The following is a 22323-nucleotide window of genomic DNA, read 5'->3' on the forward strand; positions in this document are numbered from 1 at the left end:
CACCCAGCGTACGGTGTGTGTGCGGGGGGAACCCACCTCACCCTCTGCCCCTAGGCTGACTTGCAATGGTCCGGCTCCAGGAGGGCCCGTGGCCCTTGCCATTAAGAAGGTATGCACTAACTCCGCAAAAGCATAAAAAAGTTTATTGGAGCATCACGGCTGGTGGGGCTGTTATTGCTGAGTCGTGGGGGAGGGGGCCGATCCCGCCGGCCCTTAGCGGCCCCTAAAGTGCACTCAGTACGGCGGGGGTGGGGGGTGTTGCATAGAGAGTCTGTCCCGCCTTTCCTCCGCCATCCCTGTTTCTTGTCCCAGCTAAGCGGGACCGGCTTCCGGGCCGCCCCGCGCACCGGGCTCGCCGCTACTCGGGCTTACGAAAACGGCCGGCGCACGCGCCTGCAGCGCCACCCCGGCGCTGCCTAGGCGCGTCTGAGCCACTGGAATCTCGTCCATGGACTCGGCTGACGCCGAGTGGTAGGCGCCTGCAGGGCTGGCGTCAGCGGAATCCGACGACGAGCTAGAGCGGCGGCGGGGGGTCCGCGGCCCTATGGGGCCGGAAGGGAACGTGAGACTAGGAGCTGCTACTCACTTAGGGCCCTACCTTTCCCTCCCTCGTAGCTCCCCGAGCAGGATCCGGTCAGGAAGGGGCGCTCACCCGGCAGCCTGGGCAACGGGGGCTCCCGGTCCAAGGTTCTGGAGGTCCGTACCTTATACATGCGCCGCTTCCTTTTTTTCTGCAGAGACAGGGGGGAGCCTGAGTACCCCTTCCCCAGACCTCACATCGCCAAAAGACGCGCAGGAGTGGAGAGGGGTAGAGGCTTCTTTCCCATCCCCTTCAAACCTGGGCAGGGGGCCCAGCACAATCCCCCCCTACCTGGGGTCGGATCCGGGGGGGCAGAGCGAGAGTCTCTGGGGAGGAGGGCGGTGGAGGCTCCACGTGGCCGCGGGTGGCAAGGAACCGGGAGGGGCTGAAGGGGAAGTGGGAGGATAAATGCTGGATGCTGTTGTTCCTTCAAATCCCACCCTGTTGGAGGTCCTAAAATAAGCCTCCCTTCCTAGCTGGAAAGGCGCATTGATCTGTCCCAGGCCATGATAGCCTGGACCAAGACCTGTCCCTTGGCTTTGGCCTAACCGCTTTCTCCCACCTCAGATGGCCCTGCCATGCCAATGGGAGATGTGAGGTGGCACTTGCCCAGGTTGCACTCACTTAGCATTCACTGAGGCAGGCCTGGCCTGGCCAGGGGGCTCTGGGCGCACATGGCTGAAGGTCCGCATGTAGAACTCCATCTCCTGGGGAAGATGGAGGTGAGGGAGGCTGGGAGGCCAGGTGTGGGTCCAGGGCCTTCTGGGTCCTGGGCCCACTCTATCTTGGATGCAACACCCCCTTACTGGTCACTGTGGGAGGTCTGGGCACAGAGGTCTAGGGCTGTCCTTCAGGCTTCCCAGGTATGCTGGGAAAACCCCAATGCAGAACGAGGCTTAAAACACCTGTGTTTGTACCTTACCCCACCCCCACCATTTTCCTCACTTCATTTAGTCAAACTCCACCTCCTCCAGGAAGCCTCCAGCCTCATGTGTCCAACGTACCCAGTCTAGAGCTGTTCTGGCCAAGTTGGGTTGGGGAGAAGAGGGACTCAGAGAGGCCCTCTCCTGCTCCTGGCTCCTCCCAGGGCTCCAGTCTCTGAACCGATGTTTTTCCCTAGTTGGGAGACTGGGCAGTTCACACACCCGGGTGTGCACCAGAGGCTGCGAGGCTACCTGCAGGAATCCATGGTTCCCTCGGAGCTGAGTCCTCAGAGTACCAGACACAATCTCAGCTGCTGGCGGGGAGTGGGGGGATGAGCAGTCTCCCCAACTTCTACCGGTAAAGGGAAGCAATAGGTGGTGGAAAAAACAGCGCCACAGCCCCACCTGGGACCAGGCTTATGGGTGTTCTCTGTCTTGTTTAGTCGCTGATCCTCACAGTGACCATGGGAGTAGCAGACCCAACCCCTGAAAGTGAAGGGGTCTGAAGCCAGGAGGTAGCAGGAGTGGCCTACGCTTGCACCCCAGCATGCAGCAAGCGCCGAGCCGCACCCAAGAGGACTGCAGGTGAGGAAACAAAAGCCAGGAAAAACAGTCCGAGAAGGGAGCCTGGCGGAGGATGTGGGGTGGCTGGGGGTAGGGCACCGGACAGCTGTCGCGACTCGGCAGTCGTTTCCATGGAGACCCGGGCATCCTGACTAATGCAGAGATGACACTGTAACAGCAACACCGTCTCTAAAACAAGCCTATGTTTGGGGGCAACGGCTCCAGAGTGGGGCCCCTCCCACATTCCTGCTCAGGGTGGGGGTGGGGAGGCTGCCTGCTGGATGGCCCTAGCAGATCTGGGGGCCAGAGCCCAGCCAGTCACCGGCTGGCTACACAGAGGCAGAGAATGAACCCTGGGCAAGCCCTGTGCCCAACACCTGCCCAGGCTGGCCCTTTGGGGAGGAGTGTGGGGGTGCCAGCCTGAGCAGAGGAGCCCTGGGAAAGAGGAAGGAGTCAAAGGCCAGTCACAAGGGCTGGGACGCCAAGGGAATCCTTCCCCCCCCCACATTTCCTCTTCACCAGTGTGCACCTAGCACCCCTCCAGGGCCCAGGAGAGAGGGGGCAAAGCCTACCCTGGTGCCCCTGGGTTCTAGAAGTGTAGGGCAGAGGGCAGGGCAGCAGTAGAGGATGGTCTCAGAAGCCTGAGGAGCCAGATTGGGACAGGAGCCAGGCCCTAGCCAGCTGGGGAAGTTTGAGGGTGCCACCAGGGTGTCCCCATTCAAATTCCCCTCCCCCAGCTGTCCCTACAATCCTCCCTCAGAGATATTCAAAACTTGCACATTCCTGAATGGTACATGGCACCTCTCAGCCTCAGCTCTCCTCTGTACGATGGGACAAACACACCCCTTCTCCCTCTGCCGACGTCTCCCTCAGGTCATTTTCCGATGGTATTAAATGCCCTTGCTGCTGGCACATCTGGCCCCAAAGCCTAAGCAGGCGGTAACTACAGAGCAGGGGTCCTGAGCATTCGAGTCTGGAGATCCCAGGGCCAGCCCTGCCTCAATGGGCACTGGCTGTGAAGCTTGAGAAAGTCTCCTGCCTACCTCTCTGAGCCTCAGTCTCCTCTGTGAAGTAGGGATAGGGATGGTGCCCACTCCCGGGATGGCTGCCACTGTGCTTACATGGGTTCCGTGCCCAGCACCAGGGCAGGTACCCAGCAGTGTGGCAGTTGCGGGGGGGGGGGAGGGGGTTTCCACCAACAGCCATCACTCCCCCAGGCCTACCCAGGCCTGGCAGCCTGGCCCACCCCTGGTGATGAGAACAGGAGAGGTGGGGTCCCAAGCACTCCCCCAATCCACCCACCAGCCTGTGTTTGTGTCCAGTTGCCATGAGGACTTCGGATCCAGGGCTCAGCCTTCCCAACAAGGCCTGCCTGGGCCCCCTGCCTTCCCAGTCCCTGGGGGCTCCAAGGACTGGACCACCCCACCCCCAGCTGCTGACCTCAGGAAGCCAAGGGGCATGGGAATGGGGATAGGCTGATCAACAGCTGGGCTGGCCAGGCCCCGAGCCTGGGCTGGAGGATTCCTGCTTCAGGGTGCAGAGACCTTAACTCTTCCTAGACCCAGCTTGCTTAATCTTTCTTGGCCTCAATATGTTCATCTGCAACATGGGTACGGTAGCATTACCTGCCTCATGGGCTGTTTCAAGATTTAAATGAGGTAATGGGTATAAGGGCTCAGGGTCACAGGTGGAAAGAACTGATGGCTCTATCCTGGTAACCCAGTCCTTGATCCATCCCTCTCTCTTCTCCTGCGGCCCCAACCTGCCTGCTTCCAGGCTCCCACGTTCTGTGCCCTCCAGCACATGCTTCGAGCCTTTCCCCTGGGGTCGGGGAAACACAGGGCTTCCTCTGGCTGTGCCCACACTTGAGCAAGTAGGCACGTGCTTAGTACAGGCTTGCCCTCGCCTCTGCTGCCTCCAGCACCCCCTACCCCAGCTGCTCTTCCAGGCCCGCTTCCCTTTGCCCCGTCTTGTCACTGGCTACTCGTTGCACAGCCCACCACCCCTCCCACACCCCTTCTCCCACTCCCTCAGCCCTCTGGGCCACTTCTATACCTGAATGGGCCGCATCCTGGGGGGACATGACTCAAGCTCCCTGTGGGCCCCCTTTGCCTCCTGGGGCGGACGATGCTGCACGATGTATTCATAGGTGGTGAGCTTGTGCCACACTGAGGGGGTGAAGAGAGGGCTCAGTGCAATGGAAAAGGAACCCTGGAGTGCAGAAGCTGAGGGAGGGTACCCAACCACAGGCTAAAACCATCGTCCCCATATACACTAAGCCATAGAGTGAGACCAGGTCACCATTAAAGAGCCAGCGCTAGGAAGGGGCACAGTTTCAGGGCTCTACAGCCCAAACTGGGTAACTTCCTCCAGCTTAGGGACTCCCATCCCCTGAAAGGCAGGTGTGGGTGTATACGTGGGGGTAGGGGCAGGGGGCACTTACTGAGATAAATGTGGAAGCAGAGCAGGTGGCCGAGCAGGGCTGTGGAGAGCAGGCCCAGAAGGATGAGAAGGGCAGCCAGAGCCAGGATGGCAGGAGCCTGTGTCTCCACAGGGGCAGCAGGCAGGAACACGAACCACACATCTGTGTGATTCTTCAAGACTGCAAGGCACAGGCAGACTGTGCTCAGCCAGGGATGTAACCAGTGACCAGAACAGGCCCAGGGTTGGGGGATGGGAGTGGGCCTGGAGCCCACACTGACCTTCAAAGTGGCGGTTGGTACGCAGCTGCATGGGGTTGACAAAGAACTCCACAAAGACATAAGTGGCCACCAGCACGAGGAGCAGGACGCCCAGTAAGGCAGATGCCACACTGTGTAGAAAGAGCCTGGGCCCAGCCGTGGGCAGCTGTCAGCACCCAGGTGCTCCAGCTGGGCAAGGGCCCAGAGCTCAGAAGGGCCGGTGGTTAGGATGGGGAGCTGGGCCTCTGACCCCACAGCCCTGACTCCTCACGAAGCCAAAACCTTAGGGCAAAGGTGAGTATAGGCGGCCACCCCCAACAGGCTCCCCACCTCTCCCTGGGCCAGCAGGAGAAAGACTCCAAACCTACCCTCATCGCTCTCAGGCGGAAGCCATCGGGAGCATCACCCGCAGACCAGCACACACACTAACGCACACCAGCGCACAGGTCCCCCAAGTACCCCTATCATCGCCCCGCCCCATACACAGGTTCAAGGCCCCTGGCTCGCACAGACACAGGCATCGCCAGGCACCCCTGTGGCCCGGGCCTGGCTCTCACCGGTAGTTCCTCTCGCCCACGCAGTTGTTGAGCCACTTGCAGTGGTGGTCGAAGCCGCACACGCATTTGTTGCAGGCGCTGCAGTGCTTGGAACGAGCACTCCTGCGGTGGGGAGGGGGCACAGCACGGTTGCGGGCTTCTCCCGCCTTTTGCTGCCCGGCCTGGCTGGGGGGTTGCCGGTTCCCCGCCTGGAGCGGGTCACCCACCCGCGCCTAAGCGGAGAGCGGAGCGCGTCAAAGGGGAGCACGCGCGCCCTCTGGCGGGGGGCACTGTGGGGCGGGGCACCCGGAGGAAGCAGCGCTTCTGAAGAGACGGGGTGGGGGTGGGGGTGGGGGTGGGGGCGGGGACGGGAGGTGTACCCAGCGGCGGGAGGAGGTGTAGGCGGCGTTATACTGTCCCGCTCTGGGACAGTGCACCCGCGTGATGGTGGCGTGAAACGAAAACGGAGTTTCCTTTCCAAGCAAGGACCCCCTCTGCCCGGCCAGGGCGCAGAAGAGAGCAAGGCTGCTGGACCCAGGGCCTGCGTTGCTCTTCCTGACATCGCCATTTTTTGAGTCCCTGTTTCTCTGCCAGACTATGGGAATTTTCCTGGCATTCTTCCAGAAAACCCCAGTCTATCTGGGCTAATCCAAAGGGAGCCAAAGGAAGAGGGGTAAGCAGACACCTGGGTGAGCAGTAAGCAGTTCACCGCAGTGAGTCAGGTGAGGTGAGGCTACATTAGGAATGCAAGAGAGTCTCCCTGCCCCAGGGAGGAACCAGGAAAGGCCAAAGGAGAGTGGAAGAATAAATTTCGACCCCCTCCCCCAGAACAGAATGGAGCCCTGGAATACGCAGCGACTGCCAGGGCATCCACTGAGGAACAACGCGCTGACTGGTGTCTAGTGAAAGAAAGGATGGTCTGGTGCCGAAGTCCTCAGCATCTTAATGCCATTGGCTCTTTCTCTGTCCTGTGGACAGAACCCCTTCAACAGGCTGCTTGGGGCTTAATATTAAAAGTGTGGAGCTAGCCTTGAACCATACCCCCATCCCTGATCCCCTACCTAAGGCTGGGAGACTGGGATCCTCCAGAGAGGGGCTTAGGGAGGCAGTCTGGACCAGCCAAGGGGGTATGGGCTCTGTACATTCTGACCCCTCAATGTGACCTGGAGTAAGTCACTTGGCGTCTCTGGGCCTCAGATTCTTCGTGCATAAACAAGGATAGCAGTATTGGCTTCGGGGCCAGGCAGGCTGGGTTGTGAATCTGGCTGCCCAGTAGCCATATGACCAACCTCAGGCCACTCAGCCTTTCTGAGCATTGGACTCTTCCTCCTCTGTGAAGTGAGAAAGATGTTGCCCACTCTGCAGGGTGGTTGTTCATAAGCACTTAGCACATGGTAAGGAGTCAAGTGTTGCTCCCCTCTCCGCCCATACCTGGGAATGCTGGTGAGAGAAGGGGGGTGGTTACTGGTGGAGTTAGTCATCAGAAGTGTTTGTGGCAGGGCCAATTGTCCTACTTTGTTGGAAATGCTATTCCTTATCTTCTGTTTCCAATCACCTTCTCCCTCACCCAGTTCTCTGTCACTCCACTAAGATTCTTGACTGTGTGAAATAAGAGGGTTCTGAGGCTTCAGAATGACTGTAAAGCCTGGGCATGCCCCTGTCTGCCTTCAGCTCCCGCCGGCAGTTCCCCGGGCACACTCATCGGCCACACACACCCCGTCCACACGCACTCACACATCCACATCGCACAAGTTGCAGTGCAGGTCTTCAATGACGTGTGCATGCTGGCTGCGGTTGAAGATGGGCAGGGGCCCAGCATAGCTCTTGTCCCGCACGTTGGCATCTGCTGGGTCGATGGAAACAGCAGTCAGGTGCACCACGAGGTGACCAGCAAAGATGGCGCCCATGCACTGGCCCAACAGGTTAAAGACTCACTCCACACTGCCAGCTGAGAGCCCCACTTCTGCTTCCTGTGGCCAGAGAACTGCTCTCTACCTACATGTGCCTCCCCAGTGCAGAGACTCTCTGCCCGTGCCACCTCCTACCTGCGCCCCACACGGAAGGGCAGAGGGGCTATCTGGTAATGGAGCTCACAAGCCAGCACTGCCTGCTGCTGCTGAGGGGACCAGCTACAGGGCCCTGGCCTCACTAATCCAGGCCTGGCGAAGGCCCTGGCTCATCTCGCCTCAGAACCCGACCTGGCTTCCGATTCTAAATGGTTAAATGAGACTGAGAGAGATCATCCTCTAAAGGTTGAAGGACCCAAAATATAAGTTCTAAGCTTGTTTATCTTTCTTTCACAGGAAGTCAGCTCTGAGAAGGAAGAAGACATCCTCTTCCAGCAGCCAGGCCAGTTGGAGAATCACTTGCAGACAGGGCCTCATATATCCACTGCCTCCCCAATCTAGAGTCCAGGTACTTGGAGGCCTGGGGCTGAATGTCTGGGATGGCCTAACATGTTCAGGGGCTGGCCAGGGGGCAGCATGGCTAATTCCTGAAACACAGATCTTCCAGGATCTATCAGCTCAGCAGCTGGACCAAATGCTGGACACAGTATGCTGACAACTTACTGCAAAGTGAATGTGTAAAACTTCACTAATAGATTCCATCCAGGCAGCCATCCACCCTCCATCTAGCTATCTGTCGATCCATCCATCCATCCTCTTGCTAGCCAAGTAGACATCATCTCTCCATCACTTATCCTCCATCCATCAGCTGTCCAACCTCCTTTTTTTCTTCCTCTTCCTAGAAGCCAAATTTTCCTACATGTCTGCAGGAGCCAGGCTCCACCCTAATGTGCTATACCAGAGCTGAAAGAGACAATCCTGTGGCCCAACACAACCTCTCTATCCCTACGGCCCTGGCTGTGGGTCAGGCTGTCACCTCTTGCCTGGGTTATTCCATAGTCTCCTGACTCTGCTTCTCATGTCTGCGTCCCCTTGAGTACCCTTTACTTGGGTAGTGAGCTCTGAAAAAGCTTAAACCTAAAGCCTTGCCTGCTTAAACTCCTGCAGTGGCTCTCAAGCTAAAGTTTACTCTTCAGCTCAGTGTTCACGGCCCCTTTTCCTCTGAATCCTCTCAAACCTCTCTGGTATCACCAACCACTACTCCTTACCATTCCAGGCTCTCTTCAGACACAATGAATGTGGGCAAACATTTAGTTTCCTGCCTGCTCCAACACTTCTTCCCTCCCCCCCACCCCCCTGGTTCATTCATTCAGCTATTTACTGAGGTCTTTCTCTATGCCAGGCACTGAGGATATGGCAGGAGCAAGACAGACTTGGTCCCTAGCCCCAGGGAGCCTACAGTCTGGCAGAAAACACAGAGTAGGTTGATTGCAATAACAAAAGTTCAGGGGACTATGTGAGTTTGTAACCAGGTGACCTCATCTAGTCTGAAGGGATCTGGAAAGTTTCCCTGAGGAAGTATCATCTCAGTTGAGACTTAGAGAGAAACAGATAACAGGAACATGGCAGGTAATATAAAGAGGAAAGGGGGCCTGGCTGGGTACTGGGAACAAGCAGAGTCCCAACTAGATGTGTGGTTCCAGCTCAGCTTATTGGTGCCATGCAAGAAAGAGAGCCCATGTCACCAAATTCTGGCTTTTCAGAAGGAACCAGAAATATGGATTTGTGTCTGGATATATGAGGCATCTCATTTTTAAAATGTTGACAAGGAAATAAATATTTTTTAAATGTACCTGCCAAAGAAATACTTAAGATATGTCCATTTTGTGTGTTCATTATCCCTCAATTAAAAAAAAAAAAATCTGTAAGCCAAACTGGCCCATGGGCTGCTAGGTCTTGACTTCTAACTTAGCTGGGTATTGGGGTGGAGAGAGAGGCTAGGAGCTTCCAGGCAGAGACCACTGTTGTTGCAACAGAGAACAACAGAGGAAATAAAATAAGAAGATGCTGGGGAGATAAGCAGAGTCCAGAATGTGGAGAGCCATGATGATCTTGAACCTTAAGGCAGGAAGAAGCTATTAGAGGGTGTTAAGCTGGGGAGTAACTTTATCATATTTGTTTTTTGAAAGGGCACTCTCGCTGCAGGGATAGAGATGGACTGGCCGGGGTGAGAGCATGTGTGGGGAGACCTGTGTGGAAACGAAATGGTCATCTAGGTAAAAGAGGCAGATGGCAGTGGGGAGAAAAGAGGGCAAATACAATAGATTTTTAGGAGGCAAAATCAACAGGACTTGATGACTGACTAGATATAGGTGATGAAGAAAAGGGGCGGAGCCAAGAGTACCTAGAGAGGCCAGGAAGAGGGAAGGAGGGGAGCTGAGAGCAACAGGTATGCATCTGGGTGGTGATGTTGGTCTACATGGCCCTCTTCCTGCACTCACAGTCTGCTGTATAAATCCCTACCCCCATACTTACCATGTGATGATCTCCAACCTACAAGGCTTTCCTCCTGTTGGAAGCGGAACATCTAGAGCTGGGGCCCTGTTTTACCCATCTTTGCAACCCTAGGGCCCAGGCAAGTTCTAGGTGCAAGGTGAGTGCTTGGTATACACCCTTACCCTACCTCATTCTGCAGGGGCCCCTGAGGGAGCCTGCAGAAGGAAAGTAGCTTTGAAGGGAGGACAGAGAACCATTCAGGCCTGGAAATGGGAGTGCCAAACCAGGTGGTTCTAAGAGCCTCCAGCATTGCCCAAAGCAATAAATATGGGGAGGACAAAACCCTCAAACCATCCCACTGCCTCAGAGTCAGACTGCCTGAGCAGTCCTCCTGGCCTCACTGGGTAGCAATTGTGTGCCCTCTCTGAGGGCTTCCGTGGTGGCACGGTGGTTAAGAATCCGCCTGCCAAGGCAGGGGACACGGGTTCCAGCCCTGGGCCAGGAAGATCCCACATGCCGCGGAGCAACTAAGGCTGTGCGCCACAACTACTGAGCCTGCGCTCTAGAGCCTGCGAGCCACAACTACTGAGCCCACGCACCACAACTACTGAAGCCTGAGCGCCTAGAGCCCATGCTCCACAACAAGAGAAGCCACCGCATGACAAGCCCTCGCACCGCAATGAAGAGTAGCCCCCGCTTGCAGCAACCAGAGGAAAGCCCACGTGCAGCAACAAAGACCCAACACAGCCAAAAATAAAATAAATAAAAATTAAAAAAAAAACTTTATAATCTCTCTGAGCCCCAACTTCTTTTATGAAAGTGGGGAGAACACCTTCCTTACAGATTATTATGAGAGTTGAACAAGATCATCCATGTATAGGGGTTGGCACAGTGCCTGGCACATATAAGTGCTCAATAAATGCTAGTTACTCTTGGTTACTGTTATTTGCTCTGATTCTGCTCACTCCAAAACATGTGGTTATTAATCTGGCTTCCCAGGTACCCTGATGGCAGAAAGCCAGGTAGTCCTGAGTGAGTGGTGTACCCATTCCGGATCATGGGAGGAATGTTCCATGAAGCGTTCTACTTAACAGCACTGACTAAGCCCTGCTGGTCACCTCAGAGAAAGTCTAGTTTTCATGTACAAAGTTGATGACTAGGCCCTGGGCCCCAGTGAACCAGGAAGCCCCTCAGTGACACTGCTAGCGTCGGAGACCAACGACCTTCTCTTGAGTCTTTCTCCACCCACCTGCCCTGGCTACCCACCAGCCAAGGGCTCTATGGTTTCCCAAGACAGCATGCTCACATTCATGGCTCATACGTTCTGGTGCTCACACACACACATCCTTGTGTGCTCCTTGTCCCCTGCCTGGGAAGCAGGCAGGACTCCTGTCAGAGGAGGAGGCTAAGACGTGGAGAGCTGGCAGAAGCTGCTCAGCCTTGTGCAGCTCTGAAAGGGCTGAGTTAAAGGGTGCTGACTCTACGCCTGAGACTTTCAAATTCATCCCTGCTAACTCCTTTAGCTCACCCTAGGCCACCTTCTCCCAGAGGCCCAAAGAATCATCTCCATGAAGCACACACACCAAGGCACACTCTCATGGGCACCCTCTGGACTGGGGCACATGGCCACATGCTGCCCCTCAACCGCCCAGACTTGCAGCCACATCCTCTGCTCCTGGGGGTTGTGGCCAGGGCTGGGGCAGTCACATCACTAAGTTCAGGCAAGCTCATGTTTGTCACAATTCCCAGGAGCTTCCAGGGCATATTTATCCCTCCTCTTGTCAATTCAACCTTACCCTAAAAGAGTCTGATTTATAAAATCGATGAGCTCCTAAACAGTCCTGGGTACAGCATAATAATCTCTGTAAATAAAACCATATTTTAAATGTACCAGGAAACTTACCATGTAAAGGAATTCTACCATTATTCTTTCCAAAAAGTGAAAAATTATTTCATAAATGGAATAAGGTACTCTCTTTTATCCCTTGTTGAGCTCTGGACACAATTAGCTTAAAGAGAGCTTTAAGGTTCTCTTCTGTAATTGCTCTCGTGGTACCTCAGTTGATGAGGTTCCCATCTGTGTGGGGCTTTCAACGCTCCAAGGTTCGTTAGGCCTGTTCCCTCACCCAATCAGGCAGAGGGGTCAGATGGGGGTTGGAGGCCAGGCAGGTAGGCAACTGGTCCCCCCAGGCAGAGACAGGGCCCATCTGCACTCTCTGAGGCTCTGGAACCCAGCTTCAGGCCTTGCCCATGTCCCTCCATCCATTGTCCCCACTCTTCTATGTACCAGTCCCACACTTTCCCAAGGATACAGCATAGCCAGCAGGCACCCAGTGGTGAGGCAGGAGGGGAACAAGGACCCCAAAGCCAATCACAGCAAAGAAGAGGTACAGCAGCCAGGCCACAATCTGGAGCGGGTGAGGGGGCCAGCTCCACCCATTCCGGCGGGACCGCTGGCCCTGCAGCTCCGGGGAGGGTCCGCTGGCCTGTGCAGGTGCTGTCCACACATTCTTCTCAGGGGCTGTCTTGTTAGAGGGCTTGTTGCAGATGTTCATCTCCAGAGGGAGAAAGGGTAGAAAGATCATTAGCCTGAGGAGGCCCAGGCTGGAGCCCAGAGCCCCGTGCCTGCAGTCAGGTTTCAGCAGGAGGGGCAGGCTAGTATGTGAAGCCATCTCCAGCTACTCTGCAGGGGAATCCGGGGCCCTAGCATGAGAAGCCTGGCAGTGAGGGAGGATGGCAGTAGAGTGCTAGTCTCAAAGCCCCAGAAAAAGTTCTGGCCCCAGTCCTAGCCAGGACAAGGTAGGAAGTTCCAGGGTTTATTCAGCTCACAGTGTGACTGCCTGTTATTCTGCTCTGTCTCCACAGCCATCAGAGTTAAACCCAATAAGACATGTTCTCATCTGGTAACAATATCAGGCTGAGGCCAGAGCGATGAGAACACATGCTGATTCTGTCGGGATTAGTCACCTCTGTCCTGAGGCCCAAATGCAAGTGTCAGAGAGGGCCCCGCTACACTTTGCTTAGGGAAACAGGGAGTGGAGGTGTTCAAAAGAGGGAACTGGCCTCTGCCCCTCAGCAAGCATGTAATCCCTTTAAGGACTAGGGGACCCTGAACCATCTCCCCTGTGCCTCAGATAAGCTACCTGGGGCTTCTTGGCTGGAGAGAAGCCAGCACACAAGAGAGGGGAGGAATCCTCATTGGTTCCCTCCAGCAGTGGAAATGACCATGTTTCTCTAAGTAAATGTGGCCCTGGTACAGTGAGAACAAAAAGGTGAACTGATGCCTTTGACTCACTTGAGGGAGTTCAGGGAAAGACAGGCCTTGGTCAGAGCCAAACCACCAGATGGCAGCACTCTTTACCCCCATCCCACCATCGCTCAGCCCAAGAGCTGACTCAGTGCTCAAAGATACATGCAGGGCAGACGGGTAGGCCTGTCATTACAGGAGAAAGAGCCCAACCCCAGTATCTCTGGGCCTGAGGTGGGACCAGAGCCTGGGCAGGCAGTGCCCCACCTGGGTAGACAGGCCAATTCGGAGCTCTTGGTGGGAAGGTCAAGAGCTGCAGAAAAAACCCTGGCAGCTGGACTCTCCTTTCAGGAGTCCATGCCTGTTGGCCAGGGAGTCTGACTAAGACAAAGGGTATGGCAGACCCTGCTCAGCACATCTGCCTTGAACACCTTCCTCACTTCTAAACCCAACAAAATGTGACCTGACCTTCAGAGCCCACTGCAAGCATCACCTCATCCAGGAAGCTTTCCCTGATGTCCCAAGTTAGTCAGTCACACTCAGTCTTTATTGGGCAAGTCACTTTGCTGTTTGGAACACTTTGCCATCTCCATGTCTGCCCCCCTGTTATGCCAGCTCCCCCTAAGGGCAGCAAAGGTACTGTGATTCATTCACCTCTGTTCCCCACAACCCCTCCCCCAAGCACCCAGAACATACCTTGTACATAGTAGGTGCTCAGTAAATGTTTTCTGACTTGAAAACATCTGAAATAAAAGGAAATGTGGGCACGGTAAATGATGAGGAATCCTGACTCACCCAAAGCCATCTGGCCCGTTCTGCCCTGTCTTCAATCTGCACAGTCGCCAGGCACCCATACCCCCTCCCCGCCCCACGCCAGCCCCATGGCTGTTACCCTAGCTTCCAGACACTCACACTCAGCCACTCTGCCCTTCATCCCACCTGAGGCCCAGAGCCTTCTGTAAACCAAACCTGGAGAGTCTGAGTAGCTTCATCACAAAGCTAAATGGAGTGACCCTAGTTTTCTCCCAGGGACTCCACTGGAATTCTTTGGTCACTTGCTTTGTCTTCAGTAAAAAGCAACGAAAGGTGAAAAAAGAGCCCCAGCTTTGGAGGAAACAGATCTAGGTTCAAGTCCTGGTTCTTCACTTACTAGCTGAGTGGCTTAAGTTTCTTCATCTGAAAAACAGGGGTAGGGATGCCTACCTAGGGCTGTATATAGATCAGCAAAACTGTAGGTAAAGCGTTGACACATAAATGTTCCCTAAATGGTAGACGTTATGATTACCCTTAAAATAGCCCTCTGGGGTGTCCTCATCTCTCCAGACTGAGGAGGCTACTGCATCTGATATTCTGTGAGGTTTTATGAGGTTATGCCCAAAGTGATGGGGTTGGTTCAAGTTGCTTTCTTAAGCCAGTAGTCCCAAGGAACACATTGTCATAAGAGCTGGGCCACTGGATTGTCATTCTAAACTTCTCAGCTTTGATCAAAGATGACAAAGGTGATCAAAAAGATGGCCTCACTTTATTTGGAATGTCCCCAGAGGTGGCAAATCTTTGTCCTTGATTTTTGGAAACAAAGATCATCTGGTCAAGCCCAGTGTATACAGTTGAGCTGGGCAGTTCTGCTCAGGAGGACAAATCCCTGTGGCTTCCACATAGGTTCTCCAGCCATATCACCAGGGCAACTTCTTTGAAGGGAACCCATTAATTGGGATTCCTAAGTCCTGACTTTCTCTTTGCCATCCTCACACCTGAATAACCCAACACCTTGAGGTAGTTTATAAAGAAAGAAGCAGAGGTACATGGCTGGCTGACAGGTCCTCACTTCCAGAGTGGGCTGGCCGTGGCCACAGGCACCCCCAGTGCTGCTGCATCCCTGACACCTGAGGCAGGAGGAGTCACCACCTGAGGCCAGGGGCCTACCACAAACAGCCTTAGGGGTTGCTCTGATACCGAACCCCAGTACCCTTGGCCCAGAGAGGTACCACTTGTATGAGACCATGGATGAGGGGATGGTGGTGCTGTTGGGTGTAAGTCCCTTGCGGGAGGGGCAGCCTGGTACCATGCCGCCTGCAACTAAAGCCTGAGACAACCAACTCTTAACTGATGATATTTTCCCTTGTGGAGTTGGTGGCCACAAATTCTTTTGGCCCCAAAAATTTTGATTAAAAGGGCTTGGAGGTAGGAGATAATCCAAGATGAGGCTTCAAGCATGGATGGGACCACACTGTCACCAGACCCAGGGACTTCTCTGGCTGTCCTACCCCTCTCAGCACTTCCCTAGGAGACCAGATTAAAAGATGCGCGGTTCTGCTACCAGACAACATGGCCAGCTTGTGCACTCATGCCTTGGCCCAGTCAGTGCTTATTGCGGTCCAGCCCCCTTGTGCGTTAAAGATGTAAACACAGATGAGACCATGTTCCTGCCCTCAGGGGCTTGCTTTCTGGGGGCCCAGACAGATTTCAGGGAAGTGGGTGAATGGTATTCTGGCAGCCCTGCAAGGGCCAGCCATTCAGTATGGCAAGATCCAGAGAGAGAGAGAGAGAGAGAGAGAGAGAGAGAGAGAGAGAGAGATGAGCCCTGGGAAGTTGCAGGGTCAGATCCTAGGTTGAAACCAAGTGCCCCTAAAACCAAGTTCCCTTACCAAGATTATGATTAATCTCTCTATCCAAAACTTGATTCCCTTTCAAGTCACCTCTGACCTCAATCCTGTGCTAACTGAACACTAAACAACCAGAGTCACATGACTAAAACTGCTGTTGTCGATGACATCATTAATGTACTAAAATTGCTACTATAGATGTCATCATTAATGTACAAACTCAGGTTGTTTCTCCAGGGCAAGATGAGCTAACAGATCCCTGAGCCATGGACCACCTGGCCAAAGAATCATAAACTAGAGACATTCTGACTCCTGAAACTACAATTAAGAAATGTCACAAAAATGTCACAGGACGATGATTAATCCCAGCCTCTTTGTTCTCCTCCCTCTCCCCACCGAAAAAAAATAAAATAAAATAAAATTCTAACTCAAAGACCAAGCTGGAGTGGACCTGAGGCATGTCTCCCACTCCCTTTGCTTGGCATCCTGCAGTAAACACCGTACTTGCCTTCACCACAGCCTGGCGTCAGCAGGTTGTCTTTGCTACATGTTGGGCAAGCAGATCCGACTTTGGTTCAGTAACAAGGTGATCACAGGAGGCCAGGTGAGTAAGTTTAGGCACTGTTGAAAGAGCCACAGGGAATCACAGAAAGTTTAAACAGGGGAGTTGACATAAAGGTGATGGGTGTTTTAGAAAGCTTTCTATTCACACTGGGAAGGAGGGCATGAGCAAGAAGCGAAAAGGCATGGGGGGAGGTGACACCACAGCAGGCTGGCGTAGGGAGGGCAGCAGCCCAGCAGCCACTGGGAGGAGTTGGGTGGGAAGTGGGGGTCAAGCCCACAAGCTCCCTGATGCCCTGCTGTATCTTTGGTGGGCTGAGAGGTATGTGGGCCTTGACAAAAGATTCTCAAGTACCTTCTCCTGCCACGAGCAAACAACAGAGTTAAGCTGGTGGAGACAGAAAGAAGACAAGAGCAAAGCGGCCCCGTGGAGTGTTAGGCCAAAGGTAGCCACTGCCCTGGTAAGCCAAGGGCCCACCTGGCTTCTGAGGGAGGCTGGAGGGCCTGTGCAGGTCCCTCCCTGTCCCAACAAGGGGAAGGCCATTGCTAGGATGACAATAATCTATGTTAACATTGACTTGCTAAAAGTCTAAAATAGCATTTTCCAAATAAGGTTAGGCTACCTTAATTTATATGCCTAATTTAAGTGAGGAAAATCTTACCATTTCAGGTTCTCATTATGAACTACAGAATAGTTACCTGACTGGTCCACTTCCCTCCTGCCCACCTCTACTCTCACCAAAAAAAAATATTTAGGAATGTTGTTCTGAGATTCATGAATAGCATTGTAAAAGAACCAGACTGAGGTGAAAAGTACCAGCCCTGGAGAGGCTGTAGGCATCCCTGCATTTTTGCAAGATGTCTGAGAATTTCAGGAAAGAATCTACTTAGTTACCAGAGGGTTTGTTGGTAGAGGCCACAGAACTGGGAAGGTACAGTGATGGGGTCAGAAGAGAGGTGACAGGGCTGATGTGGGGGCTTGGAGGGCCTGGAGATCTGAGTTACCAACAAGGAGAAACAGGTTGGAACCAGGGAAGAGGGCTAGGCCTGGAGACATAGCCTGGTTCTGGTCCCTGCGTTGCCACTCACAGATTGAGGAACCTGGTGGGCAAATTTCACAAAGCCATCTCTTTGGATCTCTCCTTTATTTATTTTTCAAAAAGGTTAGCTGGAAAGCAATTTGGTAATGTCTACCAAACTTGAGAACACATATACCCTTGAGCCAAGACATTCCATTTCTAGGTATTTATCTTATACATATGCTCATAAAGTGCACAAAGATTCATTGCAATCTTGTTTGTAATAATAAAGGACAAAAAACAACATAAACAAATATATGGCACATCCACACAATGGAATGCTATATAACATCAAAAATAATGAGGGATGAAATGACTTTTGATACACAGTTAAGCAGAAAAGCAAGATGTGGGACAGTTGTAGAGTGTGCCGCGAGTGAGTGAAAACCAAGGTGGATGGATAGACATCTACATTCCTATATGCACAGGTTCTCTCTGGAAAGAAATGCAAGAAAGCAAACATAGGGATAGCCTGTGAGAAGGTGATCCAGTGGCTGGGGATGAGAGAGATTTGCTTCTACTATGTACTCCTTGGTGCTGTTTGGATTTTTTTTTTTTTTTTACCATGTGCATGTACTACTTTTGAAAAAGATATATACATCAAATAAATAACTGAAGGGTGTCATCTCTTACCCTCCTGGCCCCAGTGGGCTGCCATGTGGACCAAATGTGCTCGTGTGATCTAGAGCCCAGTACTGCGCCAGGCAAACAAGGAAATCTTGCCTAACAACCATGCAACAAAAGAGCACTCAGTTTTAGTTCAATGCTTTCTCACTCTCGAAAGAAGTCCTGAGTTGTTCAGCTGAAGAGCTCCCTGTGAGCTGTTACGGCTTTTGTTAAAGCTGGAATCAGACAACCAGGCAGCACAACAGAGGAGCAGCTGGGCAGGACCTTGTTCCAGTTCTCAGCTGAAGGTCAGCTCAGCTCCCCGTGACTCCAGAACCCAAAGGGAAGGTGCATGCCACAGGAAGGTTTCATTCCCAACCATCTTTTCTTTTAGCTAGAGGATTTATGGTTGTTGTGTGTGTGATTTTCTGTGGATACTTCAAAACAAGTTTTCTGGGTTTTTCCCAGGATCTACTTTTAAACCCATTTTCACTGAGGTTTAACAGATGCCCAATTTAACCATCTAAGGGAGGGGCTGGAAAGAAAATGCTGCATGGTGCACACTGTTTTACAGCACAAAATGTCATTTATAAAAGAACTTTCAAGGGGCAAGTATTTTGTTTATTAGAATTACCCACAGGTGCCAAAGAAGTCTCTGGACTTAAGATTCTGGGAAGTGGCTAGTTTGACTAAGAGATACACATCACAACAACTCCCAGAGAATGAACTGGAACCTCAAGCCTTTCTCATAGACCTCTCTAGTCATTGGTCTCATATGTGGCTGGGCTCCTCACAGCAACAACACGCAGAAGTCTGATGCTAGGGCAGGAAAAGCTTGAAACCTCAGTCATTCCTGAGCTGACGTGGTCTGCAGACATTTCCTGTGCAATTCTCTTCCTGAAGCAACCACTGCAAACTATTTGGGATTCAAGTTAAGCCAAGGAAAGAGGACAAGAAGAAGGGAGCAACTTGGAGCTGAAACAAGGCCAGTGAGCAGAGGCAAGCATTTTTGATTTTAACCAGGAAATCAACTCCCATGATGGCAGAAGCAAGCCTTGAGCAACACCCACCAAGAAACCGTCATCAAGAACAAAGTTGTGACAGAACAGATAAGTAAGAAAAACAAAAGAAAAAAACCTGGCTAATTAAGTACCAATGTTGCTTTTATTGAATCTCATGGTGATTATCTGTTTACAAACCCATCTCCCACTGTGAACCACCAGTTCCACAAAAACAGGGACCACACCTCACCCATCTCTAAATCCAGTTCTCCTTCAAGAAAGGAAGTTAAGCCACTTCTTACCATTTCTGCTGCCATCACCCTAATCCAAGCCCCAGTCATTGCTCCCCTACGGTATTTCAACAATAACAATAACCATCGCTAGCATTTAGAGGGCATTTATTCTGTGCTAGGCACTGCTTTAAGTGTTTTGATGGAATTCACTTATTAAACCCTCACAACTCTCTGAGGTAGGTCCTATCATTTCAAATTGTTCTCATAGGCCTCTCTAGTCATTGGTCTCAGATGTCAATGGCCCCTCACTTTCTCCCTCATAAACAACATGCAGAACAATATGCCCCTTTCACAGATGAGGACACTGAGTCTCAAAGAGACTAAGTAAATTCTAGGAGGCACAGCTAGACTGGCAGAACTAGGATGGCCCTCAACTGACATCCTGGTGTGCCCTGTCACAATCACACTGCTCACCTCACCAGAGTGAGGTGAGCTTTTCAAAACTTGAAATTCATCAAAACTCCTCAATGGTTTCCTTCTCCTGCTAGGATAAAGTTGAAACCGCCACCGCATCCTTCAAGGCTCCCCTCATGCTTGCTGTTCCTCTGGACCTGCTCCCTCCAGATCTTTGCATTTGCTTTTGCCTCTTCCAGAAACACAGTTACCCTGATCACAATGCTGGCTCCTTTTCAACCTTCAGCTCTTGGCTTAAAAGTCACATGATAGAGCGGACCCTCCCTCACCACCTCCCTTCATTTCAGCACCAGAGCATTTAACCCGACCTGAAATCACTTTAGTCGTGTATCTGGCGCCTGCTCCCCGCACCCCCCGCCCCGCCCCTTCTTAACACTGCGGGTTCTGGAGAACCGCGGCGTCCTCTCTGGACCCCTCCGTGGCCCCGCGCCTGGCAAAAAGCCTGGCACACAGCAGACGGTCAATGCAAATCTGTGAACCGGATGAATGCTAGAAGGAAGCCGGGCGCTCTGCCCGGTACCTGGAGCCCAGGCCGCGGGATCCAGGGGCAGAGCTCGGCCGGGCGGCGGCAGCTCTGGCCCCGTGGCTCATGCCAGGCTTCGAGGTGAGAACTGCAGCGGGGGCTCCTCACCTGCGCGTCGTCGGCCGAGCCAGGTCGGCCTTGCCAAGGTCACTCAGCGGCTCAGCCCCCACGCCTGGCCGTCCACCCACCCCAGGGCGGCGGCGCTTCAGACTCTCGCAGCGGAGACGGTCCCCGAGACCCGGAGGCGGTGCGCCCCGGATCGGGGCCCCATCCCGGGCCGCGCGGGGGAGGTTAGGCCCGCAAGTCCTCCGGCTCCGGCTCGAGCGTGCTGGCTGTACCGCGGGGCGAGGCTGAGACGGGCTGGGCCTAGTCCGGCGCGGGCCCGTTCCCCTGGCAACGGCGCGGGCTACGGCGCCCCACAGCGGCCAAACCGCTGCGTCACGTCGCGCCGGCACCCTGGCTCCGGGCGGGGCTCACCAGGGACCCCCTGGCGTCCTAGCCCAACCATTCTCCGTTCCTTTCCAACATTTCTTCTCAAAAACCGACTTTCCCCACCCCCAATCCACAGCTTGTCTTCTCGAAATCCTAACTTGTCCCAGAGGTATTCCCCTCCAGTTTCCCCCCTGAGCCCACCCCTCTCAGGGAGACCCTCAGTCAGCCTGCACACTTTTTAATGAGTATGTGCTGGGCACTGGACATACCATGGGGAACACCCACGAGATCCCTGTCCTTCAGGGAGATTACAGGCTAAGGGGAAGACAGATCTAGAGACAAATAAATACAGTATACATATTGTGGCCCATAATATAAAGTGTGAAGTATAAGAGCTCAAAATATCTCCTTTCTGGGACTTCCCTGGCAGTCCAGTGGTTAGGACTCTGCGCTCTCACTGTCAATGGCCTGGGTTCAATTCCTAGTCGGGTTCAATCCCTGGTCCTGTTCAATCTCTGGCCGGGGAACTAAGGTCCCATAAGACCCACGGTGCAGCCAAATAATAGTAGTTGTAGTAATAATAATAATAACATCTTCTTTCTTTATTTCCTTTATTTATGCATTTATTTATTTATTTTTTGGCTGTGTTGGGTCTTCGTTGCTGTGCGCGAGCTTTCTCTAGTTGCAGTGCGCGGGGACTACTCTTCGTTGGGGTGTGCGAGCTTCTCATTGTCGTGGCTTCTCTTGCTGCGGAGCATGGGCTCTAGCCACGTGGGCTTCAGTAGTTGTGGCACGTGGGCTCAGTAGTTGTGGCTTGCGGGCTCTAGAGCACAGGCTCAGTAGTTGTGGCACATGGGCTTAGTTGCTCCACAGCATGTGGGATCTTCCCGGACCAGGGATCGAACCCGTGTACCCTGCCTTGGCAGGCGGATTCTTAACCACTGTGCCACCAAGGAAGCCCTCTTTATTTCCTTTGAATCAAGCATAAATCCTACTGGGAGCTCCCATATTCCAGGCTGATGGGAAATTCAGTCTTGGCCTCTACTAGTCTTCTCTTCACCCAGGTTATTCCAAGGACTCAGGATCTCCTGCAGGAGCAAACACTGTGGGAAGCACTGTCTGGTCATGGGTCCTCTCTGGTACTAAGGCCACAGCCATTGTCCCACCCACCTACAGGACTTTTAGATTTGGGCCTTGTGGGGCCATGCCTGCTGCACCGGGGCTGCCAGGGGACAGGCACTTACTTCCTCTGTCCCAGGGCCTGCAGACTCTCTTCCCTTTCCCTGCCTGAGGGACCTCCCTGCTGAACTTGGTTTCCCTGAATGCTCCCTCTCCCCTCCACTTGGGGACAGTCAGAATGTGAGTGTTCTATGAGCTCAGGCTTTCTCAAAAGACAGGAAGAGACTTTGTCTTCCACCAGCTGTCCTATCCATATCTGCAAGGCCCTAAAAAGGTGAGCAGCTGGCTGGCTACCTGCTCAGAATGGGCTGGACAGAAAACATCCCTGTCCCTAAAATTATCAGCCACAAACATACAACAAAAGCAACATAGCAACTCCTGCTCTGTCATATGCCAATTGTGGGTCCTGTGCAAGTGTCTTTATCTCTCTATCATGCAAATTCTTGTTTCCAGGACTGATAAACTCAAACTTGATGTGGAATAAATATCAGTGCTACTCTGGCCTCAGAAATACAAGATGACTCCTCAACTCTTATCTGGAATTGTAGAACTTAGGGTAGAAAAGAGATGGTGACCCAGAAATCGAGGTGGAGGGTGAGCCCTTCTATGCCCACAGGGAAGGGAGGGACTGGAGAGTCAAGCCTTGTGGACCCTGGGTCCATCTGCCTCCCAGGCACTTCTAGGTGTCCCGTGGGTATCTAAATGCAACATATCCCTATCTGCCCTCTTCATCCTTGCCACAAACCTGCTCCTCCCTT

The 22323-nt window shown here is 53.2% G+C and overlaps 1 protein-coding gene across 5 annotated transcripts; it reads right to left on the reverse strand.

Moving 5' to 3' along the window:
* Positions 1-141: 141 nt before the first annotated feature.
* Positions 142-20362, reverse strand: ZDHHC1 (zDHHC palmitoyltransferase 1). 5 transcript variants are annotated; one of them, XM_089903226.1, is made up of 13 exons: positions 20063-20356; positions 15986-16098; positions 13571-13617; positions 11940-12182; positions 7019-7194; positions 5306-5407; positions 4770-4894; positions 4511-4687; positions 4123-4235; positions 1205-1287; positions 872-965; positions 705-731; positions 143-542 (listed from the first exon to the last, which is right to left on the reverse strand). In XM_089903226.1, the coding sequence occupies exons 3-13, from the start codon at positions 13577-13579 to the stop codon at positions 417-419; spliced, it is 1275 nt and encodes a 424-aa protein (XP_089759352.1). In that variant the 5' UTR covers positions 13580-13617; positions 15986-16098; positions 20063-20356; the 3' UTR covers positions 143-416. The 5 variants fall into 5 exon arrangements, with proteins under 5 accessions (XP_089759351.1, XP_089759352.1, XP_089759350.1 ...); XM_089903224.1 differs by having other exon boundaries at positions 144-542; positions 653-731; positions 20063-20353; XM_022583469.3 differs by having other exon boundaries at positions 148-542; positions 653-731; positions 4511-4669; positions 20063-20341.
* Positions 20363-22323: the final 1961 nt, after the last annotated feature.

The sequence above is a fragment of the Delphinapterus leucas genome, chromosome 20 (assembly GCF_059928025.1).
Source record: "Delphinapterus leucas isolate spDelLeu-1000000601 "Yukka" chromosome 20, BTC_Dleu_Yukka2, whole genome shotgun sequence".
Classification (NCBI taxonomy): Eukaryota; Metazoa; Chordata; class Mammalia; order Artiodactyla; family Monodontidae; genus Delphinapterus; species Delphinapterus leucas.

What these genes read in the sequence shown, in the direction of transcription:
- ZDHHC1 (XM_022583473.3), bottom strand. Translation starts at nt 12,299, where the DNA reads ATGGCTTCACATACTAGCCTGCCCCTCCTGCTGAAACCTGACTGCAGG. An exon ending in AACTTGTGCGATGTGGATGT is followed by an intron (nt 5,408 to 7,018) that starts GTGAGTGCGTGT and finishes TCCCCACCGCAG; the next exon opens with GAGTGCTCGTTCCAAGCACT. An exon ending in CTGCTTCCACATTTATCTCA is followed by an intron (nt 4,236 to 4,510) that starts GTAAGTGCCCCC and finishes TCACCCCCTCAG; the next exon opens with TGTGGCACAAGCTCACCACC.